A 25,970-nucleotide genomic window follows, 5' to 3' on the forward strand; every position below is an offset into this window, starting at 1 on the left:
CCACCAAAATAATAGTAAAGCCAGACTGAGATTCCGAGTCACCCGATTGGTCGCTCATTTCCGGAAGAGCCTCTTGGAAGTTCTCGGCAAACACCAGGTTGAGTGTCACTGTGGCGGAGAGAGACGGCTGCCCGTTATCCTTCACCAGGGTGACCAGCCTGTGCTTCACTGCATCTCTGTCCGCAAAGGCGCGGGCTGTCCGGATCTCACCGGTGTGCAGCCCCATGCTGAACAGCGTCGGTTCCGTGGCCTGGAGCAGATGGTAGGAGAGCCAGGCATTGTGTCCTGAGTCAGCATCCACCGCCACCACCTTAGTCACCAGATAACCTGCCTCGGCCGAGCGAGGGACCATCTCGAACAAGGCGGAGCCATCGGCTCCCAGGGAAGGGTACAGGATGCGAGGGGCGTTATCATTCTGATCCAGAATAAACACCCTGACGGTGACATTGCTGCTGAGAGGCGGGGACCCGCCGTCTTGGGCCTTCACTTGCACTTCAAACTCCCGGAATTGCTCGTAGTCGAAGGAGCGCTGGGCATATATAGCTCCGGTCTGGGAGTTAATGGAGATGTAGGAGGAGAGAGGCACCTCCTGGAGGCTGCTGCTCAGGATGGAGTAAGTGACTCGGGCGTTCCGGTCCAGATCCAGGTCTGAGGCTTTTACACTGAAAATAGAGGCCCCCGGGGGATTGTTCTCTGGCACATAGGCGGTGTAGGAAGGTTTCTCAAAGACAGGGGCGTTGTCATTGATATCCGAGATCTGCAACAGGATGGTTTTCTGGGTGGAGAGCGGGGGAGAGCCGTTGTCTGTGGCTGTGATTGTGATATTGTACTCCGGGGTCCTTTCCCTGTCCAGGGGGCTGTCTGTGAGGAGCTTGTAGTAGTTATTGGAGGAGGATATTATTTTAAACGGCAACTTGTCTTGGAAATGACAAAACACAATCCCGTTATCTCCAGAATCTTGATCGATTACATTGATCAGAGCTATCACTGTCCCGGGCACTGAGTCTTCGGGGATGGGGGTGGCCAGGGATGCGAGTGTCACCTCCGGGGCATTGTCGTTCTCATCAAGAACCTCGATTTCCACTTTGCAGTGTGTCACTAGTCCGCCTCCGTCCTTTGCTTCTACTAGCAGGGTGTAGTCGCGTGTCTCCTCAAAGTCCAAAGGCTCCTTTACTGTAATTTTCCCGGTTTCTGGGTCCAGACTGAATTTCTGACGGGCCTTTTCTGGAATGTTACTGAAGACGTAGTTGATCTGAGCGTACGAACCTTCATCGTTGTCGGTGGCTTTAACCTGAAGCACTAAGGAGCCGGTCGGTGCATTTTCCCTCAGGCTGACTTTGTAGAGCTCCTGAGTGAAGATGGGGGGGTTGTCGTTGGCGTCGGCGACATTAATCCATATCTGGGCGGTCCCAGTTCTCTGCGGCTCTCCCCCATCCACAGCCGTGAGGATTAAGTGAAGGCTGCGCTGGCTTTCTCGATCCAGGGGTCTCTGCAGCACTAAATCTGCATATTTATTGTCATCCTGGCTCTCTTGGACTTCCAGGATAAAATACTGATTGGGGCTCAGCTGATAACTCTGCAGAGAATTCATCCCAACGTCAGGATCTTCAGCATTTCCCAGGAGAAAACGGGCACCTGGTAAAGTAGATTCACTCATCTCTAGTTTGATATTATCTTTTACAAAACGCGGGGCATTATCGTTAATGTCCTGGACTCCGACATTTATGTGGAAAACATTCAATGGATTTTCCAGCACAGTTTCGAAATTTATGACGCAGAGTTGAGATGTTCCGCATATCTCCTCCCGGTCTATCCTGCCATTCACATAGACGTTGCCACTTTCCCCATTGACGCTGAAGTATTGCTTTTTAGCTGCAGAGACAACACGGAGTTTCCGGTTCGGCAGTTCTCTCACACTCAGCCCCAAATCCTTGGCGAGATTCCCCACTAGGGAACCTTTCGCCATTTCCTCGGGAATCGAATAACGAATCTGCTCCGAGACCGCCCGGCAAAACAAAGCGAATAGGAAGAGAATCAGCAGTACCTGCCGTGTGACTGCCTGCCCCGGCTCTCTGATTTCCATCCCAGCCTCTGTCAGCTTTCTCTCCTCTCTTGCTTTATTTTGATTAGGTTAGTTGTTTGGAAATCCCATCAGGCTGAAGTAATAATCCGCGCTAAGGAAGAGTAAAGTGAGCTCCGATCGTCTGCTTAACGGTACATTGTGCTCTGAGGAGATTCCTTTTCATAGAGAGACGGTGACTGTCTCCCTGCAGTTTCCTCTGCGATCTGCGCTGTATGATGGAGCAATCGCAGCACAGGAGGCTCGGATGGATCTCCGGCTCCAGCCCTGGCTCCGCATTGGCCAACAGCGGCACTCCGAGTCTCAACGAGAGAACTGCAATAGCAGCGATCTTATCACAGCGCCGACACAGCTCTAGCGACTATAATGAAAGAATCACACACACACACACACACCCTTGCTAAACACTATTTTCTAAGTCTATAGCATTATAACATTGTCAGATGTGAACAACTGCATCCCAGTTGACTATGGACTTCATGGGTTTTTTTGTGAGTTTATATATACTCAATTTAAAGTATACCAAACCGCTATTTTATGGGGAATGGAATAATGGAACAGTAGGAAAAGTGACTGTGCACATCTTTATCTACATAGGACTATTATTGAGAAGAGGAAAGAATGTTCCAACAGTTACAATTGTTTCGACATATGGAATCACAATTCCCACACACCCACATTTCTGTGAGCTACAACAAGTAATAGTTCTGAAAAAATTGACAGGAATGTTTTAAAATGGTAAAAAGAGAAGACTACCTCGGTCTGAACTTGTGAGCAAAACACATTTTGAGTGGTTTACTTTAAGGTCCATTTTGTCGGCTTAAAAAAATTCTCGTTTTCCTGTACAACAAACAAAGAAAACAATAAAAGAGAAAAACCTTCCCATTAAACGAACACTGCGTGTATTTCTAAAACCTAAGAAAAAGGCTTGTTGTGGTACATTACACTATATTTCAAAAGTAGGCTCAGTTCTGTCATAGAACCAACCCCAGGAACACGTTTTACCAGAAGAACGCTAATGTGTTCCAAAGATGAAACGTTCTGTATAATCCCTGTATTCAGAGGCCTTCCCGAGATGCAAAAATAAATTAAATAATCAAAGATAGCAACATAAAAAAGAACAAAATTATCTATAACTATATAGCCACAACTCCAAAGACATTTCAGTCATTCATTTATCTCTGTATTAATGCGAATGGTTTACAAACATATAATGCTTATTTAATAAAAGATATTAAAAAATTTTAGAATCTATTTTTCCTATGTTAATTAATAAAACTGTAAAAGCGTCAGTGCAGTATGTCACTATACATCATAATTTGTTAAGGCTCAAAATTAGGACACAACATTATTACTGAGGAAAACGATAAAAATGTTGATTTAACCCATTCCTCTTTAAAAGCTATGTTGTCCTAGATTAACAGTAATATACTTTCTTGAAAGCTAAATTTCTAACAAAATAACCAGCTATGCAGGCACGTGTAATCTTTTCGTTAAAGAACACTATTCCACACAACTGAATAAAGATTGTGTCAGGGTGAAAACACACCTCTATTTCTTAAGAATAAGGGAAGGATATGAAGATAACTGCTTGTAACACAGATTCCAGAAAATCATTCATTTTACAAACCTAAAAAAAGCACGACATTGGCTTTCTAGACAATAGCAAAGAAAATGCCAGGGCCTTCGGGTGACACTCAAAGCACTTAATGGAAATCAATCAGTTTATTCCAGAGAAATACACACACTCTCTCTACTCCCTCTCTCTCCAACATACGGACATATACATTACAATCTTTACTGATTAGCCGTCTAGAAATAAATATATACCAACAATTTCAGAAAAAAATGATACAGCTCCAAAGTTATAGGCTCACCTGAACCGAAGTCTGATCCCCGTTACTAATGTTTAATTTGTCAGTAACTAGAATAGGATCCTTTATGTCACAAGTCTGATCACTGGTCACAGTATTTGCATAGTTTGATTGGGGAAAATTGAACTGGCTCTTTCTGGAGTCCGTGGTGAGAGAAACCTCATGTGAGTAGGAGTGAAGAAAAGCTCTGACTCCATCGAGCCCCACAAACTGCGAGACGGGAACTCCACTGAAAGTCACACTCGAGGAGTCAAACAGCTGCGAGTTTCTCCACCGGCGGAGCCTCAGGGCCACTAACACTATGATAAAGGTAAAGAACAAGCAGGAAACGGAAGCCACTGCGATCACCAAATACAAGGTGAGGCTGGACTGGGGGTCTGCAGGACCTGAGAGGCTGCTTAAATCGGAGAGGATTTCGGGGATGCTGTCAGCCACCACCACCGTCACAGTGGCCGTGGCAGAGAGAGGGGGCTGCCCGTTGTCCTTCACTAAAACCACCAGACTTTGCTTGAGCGCATCTTTGTCGAGGAAGTAGCGCGCCGTCCTGATCTCGCCGCTGTGGAGTCCCACAGAGAAGAGCCCCGGCTCTGTAGCCTTCAGCAGCTGGTAGGAGAGCCAGGCGTTCTGCCCGGAGTCTGCATCCACCGCCACCACCTTAGTGACCAGGTAACCCGGCTCGGAGGAGCGAGGGGCCAACTCCACTCCCGTGGAGCCATCGGTGGGAACGGAGGGGTGTAAGATGTGCGGGCTGTTGTCATTCTGATCCAGTATAAAGAGAGTGACGGAGACATTACTGCTGAGAGGTGGGGAACCCCCATCCTGAGCCTGCACTTGGAACCGAATCTCCCGGAACTGTTCGTAATCGAAGGAGCGCAGAGCGTAGAGAGCCCCGGTCTCGGAGTTAATGGAGATGGAGGAGGAGAGCGGAGCTTCCTGGATCTGACCCTCCGTAACAGAGTAAGTGACTCTGGCATTTTCCCCCCAGTCGGGGTCATTGGCCTTCAGGGAGAAAACGGAGGCTCCTCTCGGGTTATTCTCAGTGACGTAGGCGGTGTAGGATGTTTCATCGAAGAGGGGAGCGTTGTCGTTCGTGTCTAAAATCTGGAGTTGGATCATGGTGGCTGTAGAAAGAGGAGCAGTCCCATTGTCCGTGGCGGTCACTGTGATGTTGTACGCTGCCACCTGCTCCCTGTCCAGGGCTCGGTCTGTCACCAGACTGTAATAATTATCGAAGGGTTTCTTCAGCTGGAAGGGGAGGTTGCTGAGTATGGAGCACGTGACCTCCCCATTCTCTCCGGAATCTAGATCTTGTACATCTAAAAGAGCGATCACAGTCCCGATTGGAGAGTCCTCAGGGATCGAGCTGATGAGGGACCTTAGAGCGATTTCCGGAGTGTTATCATTCACATCACTAACAACGATTACAATTTTGGACCTGCCAAAAAGGCCTCCCCCGTCATGCGCTTGTACCTCAATTTCATATAATGAAGCTTCCTCAAAATCCAAGTTTCCCACGAGTGTTAGTTCTCCCGTGTTCGAATCCAAGCGGAATATTTTGGAAGCTTTGTCTGTGATTTTTTTGAATGAGTATATCACCTGTTTGTTTATTCCTTCGTCCAGATCAGTGGTTTTTACTGTAAGAATTGTGGAACCCTTGGGGACATTTTCCAAAACGTTCACTTTATAGACAGACTCACTAAAAACTGGCGCATTGTCATTTGCGTCAAGAACAACAACGCGGATTTGCGCAGTGCCCGATCTGACTGGATCTCCCCCGTCAGTGGCTGTGAGGACTAGATCGTGAACAGCTTGTTCTTCCCGGTCTAGAGACTTTTTCAGCACCAGTTCGGCATATTTAACTCCATCGGTTCCCCCTTGCACATCAAGAGAGAAATGCCTGTTATTGCTTAGCTGGTAGCTCTGGAGAGAATTAATGCCCAAATCTGAGTCATGGGCATCACTCAAAGGAAACCGCGATCCCGGTGTTGTTGTCTCGCTGACTTTTATCTCAATTTCTTCTCTCTGGAAGCTGGGAGCATTGTCATTAATATCTGTGATTTCAATTTCAACTCTATAAAGCTTCATTTTATCCTCCACTATAACCTCACAGTTTAACAAACACTCCTTCAGCCCGGCACATATCTGCTCTCTGTCTATCCTCTCCGTGGTTATTAAATGGCCGCTCTTAAAATTCAAAGCAAAATACTGGGTCCTACCTCTGGAAGCAATGCGGACTGCGCGGTCTGAGAGCTGCTTTACATCCAGCCCCAGATCCTTTGCGACGTTCCCCACGAAAGATCCTATCTCCATTTCTTCCGGAATCGAATAGCGAATTTGCCCAGAAGCTGACTTCCAAACGGTAGCCAACATAAAGCAGAACAGGGCTCGCCCTTTGCAGTGCCGCCGAGTTTGTGTTTCTGTCAGTCCCATGCTGATGTGGAGACGCCGCGTTTAGATTTTATCTTTGGCGGAATGTTTCCGAAAATATTTATAGTTAAAACCAAAGCCACTTGCAGCGAATATCACCGTTTAATGCTCATTCCCGGTGAGCTGAACCTGATCTCTGTAGTTTGTGCTGTGTAACAGCGGGGCTGGGCTGGCTGGATCTCTCAGCGCATTTCTCTTCCTGATTGGTGAACAGCGGCGCTCAGAGTCTCAACCAATAACTGCACGCGCTTCCTGCTGGAGCTTTTAGACTGATAGTTCATTGGAATTTTAATTTGATATTCAACATTCTACCCTAGGTGGTTTCTCCTAGTTACCGCTATATGAGAGCTTGAAATGCTCCCAGGTAATGAAGAAAAATGGTGGTGGTCAGGAATCTGGCTTGTTATGCACAAATATGTAGAGAGAATGTTTTATGTGTTTTAATATGTGTATGTGTGAATTACATGTAAACAGATTTGCCTAGGATTATTATGTCTATATCTATGTTTTCCATCTAACTGTCCTTGGTGCTGCACTTATGCAGTCTTCAGTTGCTATATACTAATATGCTATTTTAGTAAAGTTCTTACTGAGCAACATTAAATACTATATTTTTATATTCAGTTATATTTGGCTGTTCATGTTTGTTACTTAAGTCACGTTATTCATTTCTATCGCAATGGATATAATATGAATGGAAAACTCAGGGTGTGCCATGTATGGGTGAGCTCTCTCTAATAGAGGATATAAAATTTATTGTATTCCATATATTTTCCAGTTTTCACTCTTAGTTATTTAATACCTAGTAAATAGGGAGGCTATTGGCTTCCCAGAAAACTCTAACACAAGAAGAAGATATGTAACTATAATTCACTAACTGACAATACAAAAGTACATTTATTTATGTATGTACACACACACACACACACACACACACACACCACACGTGCTGTAGTAATGTCAATGTGATAAACTAAAAAGCCACGTGAGAAGTAAAATCACAGGATCCTTCATCCTTCGTTTATCAGCAGGGTTGAGCACTTCAACTGCATTTTGCCCACGAAGTCCCCTCTTCCTGGACAACTCCTAACATTCCAGACCTCTGAGCAGCTTCAAATATCCGCGATCACTAAAACATCAACCAGCCAAGGGAAATTCCCCTCCCCCCAAATGAGGAATATGCCACTCCTCGCTACTGCTAAAAACAATCGTTCTGGGCCCAGGCCCTTGACAGTCAATATGTACCATATCCCCGTGACAATTCTCATTGTCGAAATCTCCCAGTCGGGAGGGCTAGACTCAGGGTCTCTGGCAGAACACATACAGCTTTCCAATGTAACCCAGCACTTGCTTCTAGTTCTGGAAAATGCGTCTGGAAAGTTTTAAAATATTATATATTTCTGTATATCAAGACTTATAAAGCACATTTTAAGAAACTTGATGGCTCCCTATTATCTCAGAGCATTTGGAATCATGGGAATTAAAACAACCTGGCCCGATAGGTGTAGGTATAGGGGGAAAAGGCCCAATGACCATTTTTAGACTTTCCAAAACAGTTGAAAAATAGTCTTGCTCTGCGGGATGTATGGCCATGTACAGAATATAGGATAGTAGGGCAAAAATTATGTATCATTACTCGTCTGGGAGGAGCGGCAAAATTAACTCATGGCTTTGCCACAGGTGAGTAATGAAGCCATCACAAACCCGCATAACTGAAAGCGTTTATATCACACCCGAAAACCAGGCTATATAAGCGACATAAAACATAGTCCTCCAGGGGTACTGGAGGAGTAAAAAGGGTATACTTATATATTTGTGACTATATCATCTGTCCAAGATATTGTAGAACATTAATCAAAGAAGACTTCTGCAAAATAAGCAGTATGTAGAGGGGTTATTTTTTAAAAAAAGGTATGCATTAAAATGAATTGAAACATTTGCTCTGTAAAGATATATCTTTTACCTGAGGTATCTGCATATTTATTGAGAATAAAGTTATTCTAAGGAAATGTTTTGAATGAGAGGAAGGATGCTCACTCTTAAAAGAAAAAAATATAGCTTGTAGTTAAAACAGCGGATTGGAATTTAGGAGTCTTGAGTTTGATTCCGAACTCCGTTACAGACTTCTTTTGTGATCAACAGGAGGTCTACTTTTACTTAAAATCATCATCTGTAAAATGGGCGTAACCTTACTCTAGGTTGCAAGAATGTCATGAGAACAAATTCATACATGTTTGTGATATGCCTAGATGCCACATGAGGCACTATAGGTAGAAGCCTTAAAAACAAACAAACAAACAAATCCAAACAACGCCCCCCCCCCAAAAAAAACCTATTTCACAATGTGCTCCTATACTTGAAGACGCCTGGCTTTCATTTACAATTATTCATTCCAAGATGAATAGGAAAATATATAATGCATGAAAACGGAAGCTCACCTCCACAACAGTCTCTGTCTCAGCTTTTAAGTTGCTAGATCGATCGCACATAAATACGGTCCCTGAGCTGTCACTGCACAGAATATTCTCGTTCATCTGCACAATAGGCTGCGCGAAAGTGAATTCATTCTTTCGGGCGTCTGAGGATAAACACAGCTGGTAGGAATAAGGCAAAGTCCCATCTTCATAGTTTGGTGGGAACATAGAACCGGTCTTGGAATAAGGGTCAGGACCAAAACACTGAAGTAATTTGGGTTTCCTTGACGTTCTCAATTTCATCACAATGACCAGTGTCATTGTCAGGAGAAACAAAAATGAGATCAAAGCTAGAGCTATCACCAAAATAATAGTAAAGCCAGATTGAGATTCCGAGTCACCCGACTGGCCGCTCATTTCTGGAAGAGCCTCTTGGAAGTTCTCGGCAAACACCAGGTTGAGAGTCACTGTGGCTGACAGAGGCGGCTGCCCGTTGTCCTTCACCAGGGTGACCAGCCTGTGCTTCACTGCATCTCTGTCCGCAAAGGCGCGGGCTGTCCGGATCTCACCGGTGTGCAGCCCCATGCTGAACAGCGTCGGTTCCGTGGCCTGGAGCAGATGGTAGGAGAGCCAGGCATTGTGTCCTGAGTCAGCATCCACCGCCACCACCTTAGTCATCAGATAACCTGCCTCGGCCGAGCGAGGGACCATCTCGAACAAGGCGGAGCCATCGGCTCCCAGGGAAGGGTACAGGATGCGAGGGGCGTTATCATTCTGATCCAGAATAAACACCCTGACGGTGACATTGCTGCTGAGAGACGGGGACCCGCCGTCTTGGGCCTGCACTTGCACCTCAAACTCCCGGAATTGCTCGTAGTCGAAGGAGCGCTGGGCATAGATAGCTCCGGTCTGGGAGTTAATGGAGATGTAGGAGGAGAGAGGCACCTCCTGGAGGCTGCTGCTCAGGATGGAGTAAGTGACTCGGGCGTTCCGGTCCAGATCTCGGTCTGAGGCTTTTACCCTGAAAATAGAGGCCCCTGAGGGATTGTTCTCTGGCACATAGGCGGTGTAGGAAGGTTTCTCAAAGGCAGGGGCATTGTCATTGATATCCGAGATTTGCAACAGGATGGTTTTCTGGGTAGAGAGAGGGGGAGAGCCTTTGTCTGTGGCTGTGATTGTGATATTGTACTCCGGGGTCCTTTCCCTGTCCAGGGGGCTGTCTGTGAGAAGCTTGTAATAAGTATTGGAAGACGATATAATTTTAAACGGTAAATCTTGTAAACGACAGGAGACCTTCCCGTTTTCTCCGTCATCTCGGTCTCGAACTTTGATCAGAGCTATCACGGTCCCGGGCACTGAGTCTTCGGGGATGAGGGTGGCCAGGGATGCGAGTGTCACCTCCGGGGCATTGTCGTTCTCGTCAAGAATCTCGATCTCCACTTTGCAGTGTGTCACTAGTCCGCCTCCGTCCTTTGCTTCTACTAGCAGGGTGTAGTCACGTGTTTCCTCAAAGTCCAAAGGCTCCTTTACTGTAATTTTCCCGGTTTCTGGGTCCAGACTGAATTTTTGACGGGCCTTTTCTGGAATGTTGCTGAAGACGTAGTTGATCTGAGCATTTGAACCTTCATCGTTGTCGGTGGCTTTAACCTGAAGCACTAAGGAGCCCGGCGGTGCATTTTCCCTCAGGCTGACTTTGTAGAGCTCCTGAGTGAAGATGGGGGGGTTGTCGTTGGCGTCGGTGACATTAATCCATATCTGGGCGGTCCCAGTTCTCTGCGGCTCTCCCCCATCCACAGCCGTGAGGATCAAGTGAAGGCTGCGCTGGCTTTCTCGATCCAGGGGTTTCTGCAGCACTAAATCTGCATATTTATTGCCATCCCGGCTCTCTTGGACTTCCAGGATGAAATCCTGATTGGGGCTCAGCTGATAACTCTGCAGAGAATTCATCCCAACGTCAGGATCTTCAGCATTTCCCAGGAGAAAACGGGCACCTGGTAAAGTAGATTCACTCATCTCTAGTTTGATATTATCTTTTACAAAACGCGGGGCATTATCGTTAATGTCCTGGACCCCGACATTTATGTGGAAAATATTCAAGGGATTTTCCAGCACAGTTTCGAAATTTATGACGCAGAGTTGAGATGTCCCGCATATCTCCTCCCGGTCTATCCTGCCATTCACATACAGGTTGCCATTTTCTTCATTCACACTGAAGTATTGTTTTTCCGAACTGACACGGAGCTTCCTGTTCGGCAGTTCTCTCACACTCAGTCCTAAATCCTTGGCGAGATTCCCCACAAGGGAACCTTTGGCCATTTCCTCAGGTAGGGAATAACGAATCTGCTCCGAGACCGCCCGGCAGAACAAAGACAATAAGAAGGGAAACAACAGTACTTGCCCTGTAATTGTCCGGCTCGGCTCTCGGCGTCTGGTATCCATCCTCATCCCTGTCAGTTTTACCCTCTTCTTGCTGTCTCTCACCTTCTTTTTTAAATCAGATCAGGTAATGAAAAACCTCATCAGGCCGATATAATCCGCGCTAATTGGAGTCCGGATTGTTTAACTGTTCAGAGCGCTCCTAGGGGGGTGTTTATTTTTCTCAGGAAAGCGTGTGTGGAGTCTCCTTGCTCTGCTTTCTCTCCGGTCTGAGCTGTGTGACGGAGCAATCGCCCGCAGGAGGCTCCGGTAGATCTCCGGCTCCAGCCCAGGCTCCGCATTGGCCAACAGCGGCACCCCGAGTCTCATCCGGAGAACTGCAATAGCAGCGATCCTACGAAGTCTCCGGTACAGCCGTAGTGATTATTGTGGATTATTCTGTATAGCTAAAAGTCATATTGTAATTGTATAGAAGAGAAACCATCAAGTACAAACATATGAATCTCTGTATAGAAACGTAGATGTCAATTCGACATGCTTTTTGTGTATGTATGTGTGCACCTATCGGTCTGTGAATATTGTAAGCCTTATACTTCTTTAACTTTTCTTTCACGTTTTTAGTATGCATATATTTGTGTGCGCGTGCGCGCACACATATTTCATAAATAGGTAAAAGAGCTTTTCAGCATTTACAATGACTTCGTTTAAATAATCATATCCCCTGCGAACACACACGGGTGAGATCCAGATAAGGATAGTTCTATCAAGTTTGACAAAAGCAGTAGAAACCTAGAATGACAAGAGCCATTGTGGGTTCTTAACCGCAATCTAAACTTTTGAATAGAACCATTTTTAGAGTTTAGAGCCTTTAGTTTGTCTTTTTCTTTCAAAGTAATCTGCCTCCTCAGAAGAGACTGTTTCTAAAATAACTAAGAAAAGTTTCTATTCTCCGACAGTTTACTGTAAATATACAGTAGGCCATATTCCCCCATAGAACCTCACTAAAGAACGTAGTAAAAAGTTCCCAGAAGCTCTCTCAGGTTTACAAAATATAGGGCATCTCAGAAAAGGCAAAAATGTTTTCCTTAAACCTCTGTATTCAAAAGTTTTCTTACGATGTAAAGCTAAAGTAAGTCTGTCAAATATTCCTACACCAATGAGACGTAAATCTAACTACAACTACATGCCTATTAGACTGAAGATATTTAAACTAACCATTTGATCACTATTAATACATGAACTATGGAAACAGATAATTTGTCTTAGCTAAACGTTACTAAGATGTTTTAGAATCTAATTTCTAATGCTAACAATGCCACGAAAAACACATTAGTATAATCTGTCACATATATTTCTCAATCTGTCAAGGCTCAAATTTTGGACAAAATAAAATTACTATTGTAGGAAACCTAAAATGATGTCGAAACTGTCTCTTCATAAATATATATTTACATAGCTTAATGTAATGTTTATGAATTTTCAATGTCTATGCCTTTCAGTCATGAAAGTTTGCAAAAACCCTGTTTGGACTGAAATAAACTGGGTTGCAGAATAACATTGTACACACCTCTGCTATTAAATATTAATTTTACTTGCACTAAAAATGTATAGTCGCTAGAAATCGATGTTTCAAAAAATATACACAAATTTCCACTTGTTTGTAATATTTCAGGCCATTAAAACTCTCCAGTCTGTCTGATTAAATAAACTACCAGGTTTGCAACAAAGGTATATTTCATAGGAATTGGTAAAGGGAATTAGGAGATCTCTTTTCTATGGAACAATAATGGCCTTAGATGTATCTATCGATCAAATGTTCAGTCGACTAGTGTGACGTTGGCAGACCAGGTGCCAGCTTATGCCAGAGCCTCAGGCCAATTCACTTGTGTATTAGTATAGATCAATGTAGCTGTTAAATGTATAAGGGTGTATTTGGAATTTAAACTTCTTGAAAACTAGTGGGATGTTACTTGCATTGTTTTCTCTTGTATGTATCCCAATGTAGTAGCAAACATTACATTGTGGATACCCCTGTAACTAAATAACCCATCAAATGAGCAATCAAACAAGCAAGAAGCCTTGTGAAATGCAAATGAAGAACTGTAACAAAAAACCTGCTAATTTCAAAGCAAGTGGTCATTGTGCGTGAGGATCAGAAGTCAAAGACTCAAAATGGATTCCTCACTCTCCCTCATCAAAGGAAAAGACCACATGTATAGTGACATTGTCAACTTGTTTTCTGTAAGAAGAAGCTCTAAGTATGGATTCAAGGAAAGATATTTCATGTCTGGACTGTTTGGACTCTTAGAGGGAAGTGTACCAGATGCAAAGCAGAGATCCCCAGAGACAATCTGGGAACGCTGAAAAGACTTTTGGGAAACTGGCAGTTTAGTACATCACTGCCACCATTTGGAGTTCCAAACAGTGACTCACCAGATGATATATTTTACCCGCTTTGACCGCTTAACAACTCTGATTTCCTTTTCTTAGCTAATAAACCTTTAGTTAGTTTACTATAGAATTGGCTGCTAGCACTATCTTTGGTGTAAAATCTAGAGTACCAATTCATGTGAAGTAAGTGACTAGTCTTCTGGGACTGGAAGCAACCTGATGTAGTGTGATTTTTTGTTTAAGTGACCTTTCATCACAAAGTACAGGTTGTCAGGGTGGCAAGATAGACTGGAGAGTCTGAGGGGACTGTCTATGACACCATAGTAAGACTGGTATTGTGATCCAGGAGTTCCCATTTGTTACTAGCTCGGTGAAATCTAATTATAGAACACATTACCATTTTGGGGTGTCTGCCCTGCTTTTGACAGTCTGCTCTGAGGTAGGTGCTCACAGTTCCTGTGCCAGTGTGGATGTGGTGCTCCTGATTCTCCTTCACGGAATGTCTGTGTTTTAATTCTGTCTTTGGCTGAATGTTACCGATAATGTTGATAGTTAAACAAAGCTAAATTCATTCCTAGAATATCATTCTTTACTGTTCAGTCCAGATCCCTTGAGTGCAATGCTTAAATCTGTAATAAAAGAGGTGCTGGGGCTCAAGCAATCTTTTTACTTTCATAACTGACCTAGTAAGCCCAGAGGTGCTGGGGCTCAGTCCTGGCAAGCCCTGGCACAAATTAAACACTGGGTTAATGTGAATCTGATCTCTGTGTTCTGTACTGCCTAACAGCCAAGCTGGGCTGGTTGGATCTCTCATCATGTTTCTCTCCCTGATTGGTGAACAGCAGTGCTCAGAGTTGCAATCAATAACTGCAGAACCTCCATGCTGGAGTTTTTGACAAGTATGTTCATTTGAGAGTTAACATTATAAATACGCTGTTTTCTCATTATTATGTACATAAGTCTGGAGTATTCTCAAGGAATAAAATCTGTTTGTAGGACTGATTAGTACTTATAAAGTTTTAGTGGTTTAATTTTGTTTATTTTGTTTGCTTGACTATCAATTACAAATACATAGCTTGGTTCATAGTTATACGTACGTGTGTGTGTTTCTCAAATGATCCAACTGTCCTCTGTGCATTTAATTCTGATGATGCATTGTGCAATTGCTAACTGCTTATATCTTTGTAGTAAACTTATACTTGACTTGTATGTCAGTAGATGTACTATTTCACATTTTTTTTAAATTATTTGATCTGTTCTTTTTATTGTTTAAGTCCTTTCTTGCACTCTGGATAAATATAAAGAAAGGACTCAGGAGTGCTATTTATGGGTTGGCTTTATCTATTCGGTGATAAAATAATTTTTACTCTCTATATTTATCAGTCTGGTAGTCTTCATACAAAGTTTTATAATATCTAGACAAAGGAGAGCTATTGGAAATGCTACTAGAAGAATGCTACTTCAAGGAGAATAAAATATCAAATCACATATATGGGACACACGCATACTAGTAACATCAATGGGATCAATTGCTGAGACATATGGTGAGTAAAATTACATGATACTACAGCTTGTCATAACTCCACCAGAGAGGTCCTTTGGGGCCATCTGCCTGTCCCAAGTCAGGGTAAAGGAGGAGGGTTGGGCGTGGGGCTAGCAACTCCACCCTGTAAAAATCAGCTTGCTACAGAAACGCCAACAATAGAGTTAACAGAGACTTTTAGCCTGGAAAAAGAAGGGTCTTCAACTCGAAGACGCATGACGCTGGGTGGTGAAAGCCACGAGGAAGCCACTAGGCCGATCACCCTTCTTACAACCAGGAGGATTACCATCGGCACATGGAACGTGAGGACCATGTACGAGTCAGGAAAGACGGCGCAGGTTGCAGCAGAGATGAGGAGCAACAACCTCAGCCAACCAACATCACCAGACAGGCACTGCGGTGGAACCCCCAAGGCAAGCGGAAAAGAGGCCGCCCAAGAAATACCTGGCGACGCGACCTTCAGGTTGATAGCAAAAAAATGGGCTATACCTGGAACCAGCTAGAGCGAATGGCCCAGGATAGAAGACTATGGAGATCTGTGGTTGGCGGCCCATACCCCGGTTGGGGTGACGGGCATGAATGAATGAATGAATGACAGCTTGTCATATACTTTTGAACACTGACCACTAATACACCTATTCTATGGCAAAAATATCTAATATTATAAACATTCCAGAAGCTAAAACAAAATCACTATTTTAAAACTACCAACCAGACAAGTACATGTTTCCCCTTTCCCCTCCAAAGTGGTATATGACCTTCCTCAGATAAAAAAAAACTAAAGAAATAAAATACAATAAAAACACTGGCCCCGTGGCCCATAGTTGTCAATAGCCAGTGAGACTAGGAAAAGTCTACTTTTTGCAGGCTAGAAATAGGAGCACTGTCTGTTGCTATTGGAAAGGAGTTATAGCATTCCAGTGGTACCCAGTACTTGCTTCTATGTTGGGAAAGTGTAGAAAAACTGGTTCTTAAAAACATTACTCATGCCATGGCCAGTAGGCCTCAACTGTACACTGATAAATGCATAGCTGGAAACCAGTCTGGCTCACCTGTGTATTAGTATTGTTAAAACAGTTATTAGATTTACAAAAATGTGTTTAGTGTTTAGACTTTATGAAAGCTTGTAAATTGCTGCATGCATTAATCTCACTTATCTCTGTACCCCATGTTATAAAGTAATATTTAAGTGTTTGCTCTGTAACTGTAAAAGTGCTTGCTCTGAAACTGTAAACCCCCACAATGAGGAGAGAAACAAATATGAAATACTAATTTACCACGGGAGATGTTAGCTCCTTCCCAACAAAAGAAGGCCCATAGACACCAGACAAATCACTGTGGAACATCAGAGGACAAAAGACCTTGTTGATTTGTTGCTCCTCCCTTGCAGGAACTAAAGGCAAATGTAGAATCACAGAATATCAGGGTTGGAAAGGACCTCAGGAGGTCATATAGTCCAAGCCCCTGCTCAAAGCAGGACCAATCCTTAGACAGATTTTTGCCCCAGCTCCCTAAATAACCCCCTCAAGGACTGAACTCACAACCCTGGGTTTAGCAGGCCAATGCTCAAACCACTGAGTTATCCTTCCCCACTTAAAAAAAAAATACACAGAGATATGTCTATCTCATAGAACTGGATGGGCCCCTGAAAAGTTATTGAGTCCAGCCCCCTGCCTTCACTAGCAGGACCAAGTCCTGATTTTGCCCCAGATCCCTAAGTAGCCCCCTCAAGAACTGAACTCACAAGCCTGGGTTTAGCAAACCAATACTCAAACCACTGAGCTATCCCTCCCTCCTGTGCACTCCTCCCATCAGTTTGAACTCTGGGGGAAGGGTATAAAGACCTCTAACAAGAAGAAACTGACTCTCTTTGCAGGTTGGACTTTGGGAGGACAAGATTTCTAAGAATAAGTAAGGGATCCACAGCTTCTTAGCCAAGGTTATCCCTAAAGGACATATAGAGCTTCCATATTAGAGCAGCTCCTATCACCTTATGAAACCTAAGACTGTAACTCATTTGTCGGCACATGTTTATCTGCTTTAATGTTATAAATAACTCTCTAATTTCTTTTTCTTAATAAAATTTAATAAATCTGTTTAATAAATCTTTACTTAATTTATTATAGGCCTGACTACAAGTGCTTTCTGCAGTGTAAGGATCCATGGTGCCATTGACCTGGGGTAAGTGATTGGTTCTTTGGAACTGGGAGTAACCTGAATATTGTTATGATTTTGGGGATAAGGAACTATCTGTTACAGAGGTAAGCTTACCTAGGTAGCAAGACAGACCAGAGTACCCCAGGGGACTGTCTGCGACTCCATGTTCAGACTGTAATGATGCTTGAGGAATTTACACTTGTTATTTGGTTGGTGAAATCTAAATATAGAACTCACAACCAGTTAGAAGCTTTTGCCCTGCATCTTAACAGCCTTGCCCTGTGTTTGGTACTCAGGCTTTTGAGCCATTCCTGACAGCTTAACGATTATACTTCCACATTTATATTCAAAGACTTTTTAATGCATCATTTAAATGTTAAAGGTGTCTGGATTCACACCCCTACTGAAGAGTTGGACTCATGATAACTATGGAAACCTAACTTGAACAGGCAGTTACAAAGAAAAAGAGTCCCATTATTTTTTTTTTAAATTCTCTACATTACTTGTAAAACAAATGTCCCCCTTGTAAGATATGGACACAAACAGACTGCAGGTAGAGGTGTTGTAATGGTTTTATCACAACTTCCTTTGAATGACCCGCATAACGCTCTAATAGCTTTGCCCCTATTGAGTAATTCAGCCACCACAAACTTATGCCATTAAAACTTTTATATCACACCACAAAATCATGTTACATAAGGGACATTTAAGAGGTGGGACATCGGTGGAACAATAGAATCTTGATATGTTTGTGTCCATGTTAACTAATCAGATTCCTATCGAATTCTTAGCAAAGACTACTGCAAGAGAAGCAATTTAATCGTTTCTTTTCACATCTTACAGTTGTTCCCATTGTGCGTCTGCTCCTCCCCAGCAAAATGGGTAAAATAAAGCTACTCTAAAATGCAGGAGAATTATGGAAACAACTTCATTAGTGTTTCAGAGATGCCAGTTCTGTGCACCACAGAACAGTCTAAAAACCACTACAGCTCAATTTCACAATGACCTCCTACACTTCTTAAAGCTGGAAAGAGTTACTTTAAAATCTCCAAACAAAGATGAATATGAAATTATAAATTCACCAGCTCACCTCCGCAGCAGTCTGCGTCTCAGCATTTAAACTACTAGATCCGTTCCCCATAAACACCATTCCAGAGCTTTCACTGCACAGAATATTATCTGCTACCTGGACATTTGGTTTCAGGAAATTGAAATCATTTTTCCTGGCGTCTGAGGATAAACACAGCTGATAGGAATAAGGCAAAGTACCATCTTCATAGTTGGGTGGGAACATGGAACCGGTCTTTGAATAAGGGTAAGGACCAAAACACTGAAGTAATTTAGGTTTCCTTGACCTTCGCAGTTTCATCACAATGGCCAGTGTCACTGTCAGGAGGAATAAAAATGAGATCAGGGCTAAAGCCAACACCAAGTAAAACTGTAAATCAGACTGAGGTGTCGAGCCACCCGATTGGTCGCTCATTTCCGGAAGGGCCTCTTGGAAGTTCTCGGCAAACACCAGGTTGAGTGTCACTGTGGTGGAGAGAGGCGGCTGCCCGTTATCCTTCACCAGGGTGACCAGCCTGTGCTTCACAGCATCTCTGTCCGCAAAGGCGCGGGCTGTCCGGATCTCCCCGGTGTGCAGCCCCATGCTGAACAGCGTCGGTTCAGTGGCCTGGAGCAGATGGTAGGAGAGCCAGGCATTGTGTCCTGAGTCAGCATCCACCGCCACCACCTTAGTCACCAGATAACCTGCCTCGGCCGAGCGAGGGACCATTTCGAACAAGGCGGAGCCATCGGCTCCCAGGGAAGGGTACAGGATGCGAGGGGCGTTATCATTCTGATCCAGAATAAACACCCTGACGGTGACATTGCTGCTGAGAGGTGGGGACCCGCCATCTTGGGCCTTCACTTGCATTTCAAACTCCCGGAATTGCTCGTAGTCGAAGGAGCGCTGGGCATAGATAGCTCCGGTCTGGGAGTTAATGGAGATGTAGGAGGAGAGAGGCACCTCCTGGAGGCTGCTGCTCAGGATGGAGTAAGTGACTCGGGCGTTCCGGTCCAGATCCCGGTCTGAGGCTTTTACACTGAAAATAGAGGCCCCCGAGGGATTGTTCTCTGGCACATAGGCGGTGTAGGAAGTTTTCTCAAAGACAGGGGCGTTGTCATTGATATCTGAGATCTGCAACAGGATGGTTTCCTGGGTGGAGAGGGGGGGAGTGCCTTTGTCTGTGGCTGTGATTGTGATATTGTACTCCGGGGTCTTTTCTCTGTCCAGGGGGCTGTCTGTGAGGAGCTTGTAGTAATTATTAGAAGACGACCTTATAGTGAACGGAAAATCATCCATTAAATGGCATGAGACCTTTCCATTATCTCCAAAATCTAGATCATTAACACTAATCAGAGCTATCACTGTCCCAGGTACTGAATCTTCTGGGACTGGACTGGACACGGATGTGAATGTCACTTCGGGGGCATTGTCGTTTTCATCAATAACTTCTATTTCCACTTTGCAGTGTGTCACTAGTCCACCTCCATCCTTTGCTTCTACTGCCATGGTGTAGTCACGTGTCTCTTCAAAGTCCAAAGGCTCCTTTACTGTGATTTTTCCATTTTCTGAGTCCAAGCTGAATTTCTGAAGAGTCTTTTCTGATACCTTGCTAATCATGAAGCAGATCTGAGCATTTGAACCTTCATCGTTGTCGGTGGCTTTAACCTGAAGCACTAAGGAGCCGGTCGGTGCATTTTCCCTCAGGCTGACTTTGTAGAGCTCCTGAGTGAAGACGGGGGGGTTGTCATTGGCGTCGGTGACATTAATCCATATCTGGGCGGTCCCAGTTCTCTGCGGCTCTCCCCCATCCACAGCCGTGAGGATCAAGTGAAGGCTGCGCTGGCTTTCCCGGTCCAGTGATTTTTGCAGCACTAAATCTGCATATTTATTTCCATCCTGGCTCTCTTTGACTTCCAGGATAAAATACTGATTGGGACTCAATTGATAACTCTGTAGAGAGTTTATCCCAAAATCAGGATCTTCAGCATATTCAAGGAGAAATCGAGCCCCAGGCAAACTGGATTCACTGATTTGTAGATCGATGCTGTCTTTTAGGAAAAGCGGGGCATTGTCGTTAATGTCCTGGATCGCGACATTTATGTGGAAAACATTCAAGGGATTTTCCAGCACAGTTTCGAAATTTATGACGCAGAGTTGAGATGTCCCGCATATCTCCTCCCGGTCTATCCTGTCATTCACATAGACGTTGCCATTTTCTCCATTGACGCTGAAGTATTGCTTTTTAGCTGCAGAGACAACACGGAGCTTCCTGTTCGGCAGTTCTCTCACACTCAGCCCCAAATCCTTGGCGAGATTCCCCACAAGGGAACCTTTGGCCATTTCCTCGGGAATCGAATAACGAATCTGCTCCGAGACCGCCCGACAGAACAAAGACAATAAGAAAGGAAACAGCAGTACTTGCCGTGTCATTGCCCAGCCCGGCTCTCTGTGTCTGATTTCCATCCCAGTGCCCGTCAGAATTCCTCTCTTCTTCCTGTTTCTTTTTCTTCGTTTTCATTACATTAGAAAGGAGGAAGTGAGCGGTAACGTATCGCAGACAGAATCTGGATTGCCTGTTGATTATGAGAGCTCTGAGGACGTTCTCGTTTCTCAGCCGGCGTGTGAAGGTTTCTTTGCTATGCTGTCTCCGATCTGCGCTGTGTGACGGAGCAATAGCTCTGCCGGAGGCTCCGGTGGATCTCCGGCTCCAGCCCTGGCTCCGCATTGGCCAACAGCGGCACTCCGAGTCTCAACGGGAGAACTGCAATAGCAGTGATCTTATTCAGGTGTTGGTACAGGTCAAGTGACTACCATGGGCGATTTTCTTTTCTGCTTATAATGTATTCTATATGTAGAGCATTTTAAATGATTTCCCCTAATTGTAAACAAGTGAATCACAGAATAGATGTAAACAATAAATTAATAATAATAAATAAAAATAAAAAATAGCCGTGAGTGCTATTTGCGTATGCACACGTGTTTCTATCCATCTGTGGATAGTGCCAGGCCTTAGTTTTCTGTGCCATATGTGTGCACGTGGTGGGTCTGATTTTTTAAATATATATCTGTATGTATGTGTGTATGTATATATGAATATACTTTCCAACATTTATAACAATTTCTATTTAAAGAATCAAATCTACCACATACCTGAAATACACCCAAAGATACTTACCTATTGTTGGACACAAGACAATATTTTTAATACGAGAATGACATGAGCGGCCGCGGGCTCTAAACCTCAAAGAAAACTTCAGCGAAACAATGTTCTTACACTTAGAGCCTTATTGTCCTTTTTAGATTATTTTTTTCTTCAAAAAGCTGTCCACTCACAGAATGTATTTCTAAATCAACTAAGAAAAGGTTCCAGGTTCATAAACTGAACTGTAAGTACGCACTAGACAAAGTTCTCCTATAGAACAGCCCTAAAGAAACACAGTTAAAGGTTGCCAGTCATACCCTCACGTGTCTCAAATTTCAAGCATCTCTGGGAAGTTAAAATTTGTTCTAATAAACCCGTGTGCTCAAAATCTATCCTATGATGCAATGAAAAAAAATCTTGAAATATCCCTGCACCAATGACAGATAAATGTAGCTATAATTATAGGTCCACTTCACCAAAAATAGACAAAGGTAGTGCCAGATTTTATATCAATCGCTATTTGATCGGAATTGATAAAGTGATTTAGAATATCTCTTCTGTATAGCTCGGTACAAACATTAGAGTACACACACACATTTTATTTATATGTTTTGACCAAATACTCCGCTGGTTACAATACCACCTAATCTAATTCCAAATGAATTACAAGTGCCTTTACTGGCTCCACAAAATGAATTTAGACCATAAAATAGCGCCAAAAATATTAGCTCACCTGAACCGAAGTCTGATCCCCGTTACTAATGTTTAATTCTTCAGTAACTAGAATAGGATCCTTTATGTCACAAGTCTGATCACTGGTCACAGTATTTGCATAGTTTGATTGAGGAAAGTTGAACTGGCTCTTTCTGGAGTCCGTGGTGAGAGAAACCTCATGTGAGTAGGAGTGAAGAAAAGCTCTGACTCCATCGAGCCCCACAAACTGCGAGACGGGAACTCCACTGAAAGTCACACTCGAGGAGTCAAACAGCTGCGAGTTTCTCCACCGGCGGAGCCTCAGGGACACTAACACTATGATAAAGGTAAAGAACAAGCAGGAAACGGAAGCCACTGCGATCACCAAATACAAGGTGAGGCTGGACTGGGGGTCTGCAGGAGCTGAGAGGCTGCTTAAATCGGAGAGGATTTCGGGGATGCTGTCAGCCACCACCACCGTCACAGTGGCCGTGGCAGAGAGAGGAGGCTGCCCGTTGTCCTTCACTAAAACCACCAGACTTTGCTTGAGCGCATCTTTGTCGAGGAAGTAGCGCGCCGTCCTGATCTCGCCGCTGTGGAGTCCCACAGAGAAGAGCCCCGGCTCTGTAGCCTTCAGCAGCTGGTAGGAGAGCCAGGCGTTCTGCCCGGAGTCTGCATCCACCGCCACCACCTTAGTGACCAGGTAACCCGGCTCGGAGGAGCGAGGGGCCAACTCCACTCCCGTGGAGCCATCGGTGGGAAAGGAGGGGTGTAAGATGTGCGGGCTGTTGTCATTCTGATCCAGTATAAAGAGAGTGACGGAGACATTACTGCTGAGAGGTGGGGAACCCCCATCTTGAGCCTGCACTTGGAACCGAATCTCCCGGAACTGCTCGTAATCGAAGGAGCGCAGAGCGTAGAGAGCCCCGGTCTCGGAGTTAATGGAGATGGAGGAAGAGAGCGGAGCTTCCTGGATCTGACCTTCGGTAACAGAGTAGGTGACTCTGGCGTTCTCCCCTTCGTCGTGGTCACTCGCCCTCAGAGAGAAAACGGAGGCTCCTCTCGGGTTATTCTCAGTGACGTAGGCGGTGTAGGATGTTTCATCGAAGAGGGGAGCGTTGTCGTTCGTGTCTAAAATCCGGAGTTGGATCGTGGTGGCTGTAGAAAGAGGAGGAGTCCCATTGTCCGTGGCGGTCACTGTGATGTTGTACGCTGCCACCTGCTCCCTGTCCAGGGCTCGGTCTGTTACCAGACTGTAATAATTATCGAAGGGTTTCTTCAGCTGGAAGGGGAGGTTGCTGGGTATGGAGCACGTGACCTCCCCGTTCTCTCCTGAATCTGCATCTTGCACATTTAAAAGGGCGATCACAGTCCCGGGGGGAGAGTCCTCGGGGATCGAGCTGATAAGGGACCTGAGAGAGATTTCCGGAGTGTTATCATTCACATCGCTAACAACGATTACAATTTTGGATCTGTCAAAAAGGCCTCCCCCGTCATGAGCTTGTACCTCAATTTCATATAATGCAGTTTCCTCAAAGTCCAAATTTCCCACAATAGTTACATCTCCCGTGTTCGAATTCAGTTGAAGTTTTTTGGAAGCTTTGTCTGTGATTTTTTGGAAAGAGTATTTCACCTCTTTGTTGACTCCTTCATCCAGGTCAGTGGCTTTTACTGTAACAACCGTGGAACCTTCAGGCACATTTTCCCAAACGCTCACTTTGTAGATAGGCTGGCTAAAAACTGGCGCATTGTCATTAGAATCCAGAACAATAACGCTGATTTGCGCAGTGCCGGATCTGACTGGATCTCCCCCGTCAGTGGCTGTGAGGATTAAATTGTGAACGGCTTGTTCTTCCCGGTCTAGAGACTTTTCCAGCACCAGTTCGGCGTATTTTACCCCATCCGATCGCGTTTCTACATCCAGTAAGAAATGCGTGTTACTGCTGAGTTGGTAGCTCTGGATGGAATTTAGTCCCATATCCGGATCCTCTGCCTGACGCACAGAAAACCGTGATCCTGGCGCTGTTGTTTCACTGATTTTTAAATCGAATTCTTCTGACCGGAAGCTGGGAGCATTATCATTAATATCTGTGATTTCAACTTCGACCGGAAAAAGTTTCATTTTATCCTCCACTATAACCTCACAATTTAACAGACACATTTCCATCCCACCACACATTTCTTCTCGGTCTATCCTTTCGGTGATGTACAAATGGCCGCTCTTAAAATTCAAAGCAAAATACTGTGTCCTACCTCTGGAAAGAATGCGAACGGCGCGGTCTGAGAGCTGCTCTACATCCAGACCCAGGTCCTTTGCGATGTTCCCCAGGGAAGAGCCTTTCTGCATTTCCTCAGGAATCGAATAGCGAATCTGCCCAGAAACTGCTTCCGAAACGGCAATCGATATAATGCAGAATAGGACTCGCGCTGTACAATGCCGGAGCTTTTGTGCATGAGTCATTTCCTTGCTGATGTAGCGCCGCCGATTCTCTGTCAGGGAATTTCTCTGTTTGGATTTTATCTTTGGTCAAATATTTCCGAAGATATCGGGTATCAAATCAGGAGCCAATTTCAGCCAGTATCGTCCATTAATGCTTAGTCCAGAGATATTCGGGGAGTGAGAGTGTGATCTGTGTGTTTGTGCTGTGTAACAGCGGCGCTGGGCTGGCTGGATCTCTCTTCGCGTTTCTCTCCCTGATTGGTGAACAGCGGCGCTCAGAGTCTCAACCAATTACTGCAGTAGCTCTGTGGTTGAGTGTGTACATTGGTATTTATATTTGACACCTAGTCTTTTAAAATATGCTACGTTCTGTTTTGTAGGGAAATAGGGGATTCCTATATATCCCCAGAAAACAAATAAATTGTTGTCGGAGGCTAATCTGACTGTATTTCTTATATAGAGTTACTGATATATATTTGTAATTTTAATATTTCTATGAATTACACATACATCGATTTTGCCAGAGTTATTGCTCTCTTTATATATGGCACTTCAATCTAACTGTGAATTTTATGAGACTTTCTCTCAATAACTGTATAGTTGTAATATACTGATATCTTCGTTTAGTAACCTTATACCTGACATGTACATCTGTCGCATGAAATAATATTTTGTTCACATTTCAGATATTTTGACTAAGTCAAGTTTGTCATTAATTCACTATATTCATTATCAGCTCATTTGATGACATAGAAATATGGGAGCCATACGAGCGCTATCTTTGGGTGGGCTCGTCAAAAGGGTGATACAAAAATTATACAATAAAGTTTCACATTCAGTTTTATAATAGCTATTACAATAGGAGGCTGTTAGCTTCCTGGAAAAACTGCCACGAGAGGAATATATATAAAGTCAAAATATGAAAGGTTACACGAGTGCATGTATGTACACAGCCAAACCACATATACAGACAGGTATATATGTGATGTTAATATCAATTTGATAAATTGCAGAGCAATATGGTTAATAAAATCACACGAGTCTTAAAAAGGTAATAATAGGAGATATACCAGTCTCCTAGAACTGGAAGGGACCTTGAAAGGTCATTGAAGCCAGCCCCCTGCCTTCACTAGCAGGACCAATTTTTGCCCCAGATTCCTAAGTGGCCTCCTCAAGGATTGAGCTCACAACCCTGGGTTTAGCAGGCCAATGCTCAAACCACTGAGCTATCCCTCCCCCCTTCAACTTGTCATGCATATTTGACCACTTCAGCTGCACCCTGGCCACTGCTACACCCCCTCCAGGAAATTTTCTAACATTCCAAACCGCTAAAATGCTTCAAGAATCTGAAATTTTGAACTATACACTTTCCAAGGAAATTA

General features: G+C 44.1%; 1 protein-coding gene across 30 annotated transcripts in view; it reads right to left on the bottom strand.

Moving 5' to 3' along the window:
* LOC123376084 (protocadherin gamma-A4-like) overlaps positions 1-25,970 on the bottom strand; it is a 360,280-nt gene that overhangs the window by 65,039 nt on the left and 269,271 nt on the right. The window contains exons 1-2 of one of the 30 annotated variants that reach the window (XM_045027791.1): positions 19,954-20,941; positions 5-1,266 (exon numbers count right to left, since the gene is read on the bottom strand). The exons of 24 other annotated variants lie outside the window; for them this stretch is intronic. In XM_045027791.1, coding sequence (XP_044883726.1) covers positions 5-1,266; positions 19,954-20,776 — 2,085 coding nt within the window. In that variant the 5' untranslated portion in view covers positions 20,777-20,941. Of the gene's footprint in view, positions 1-4; positions 2,249-3,957; positions 6,141-8,819; positions 11,422-18,352; positions 20,946-22,188; positions 24,308-25,970 lie in introns of those variants that run through there. 5 more of the 30 variants (XM_045027793.1, XM_045027774.1, XM_045027780.1 and 2 more) reach the window with 5 other exon arrangements.

The sequence above is a fragment of the Mauremys mutica genome, chromosome 8 (assembly GCF_020497125.1).
Source record: "Mauremys mutica isolate MM-2020 ecotype Southern chromosome 8, ASM2049712v1, whole genome shotgun sequence".
NCBI lineage: Eukaryota > Metazoa > Chordata > Testudines > Geoemydidae > Mauremys > Mauremys mutica.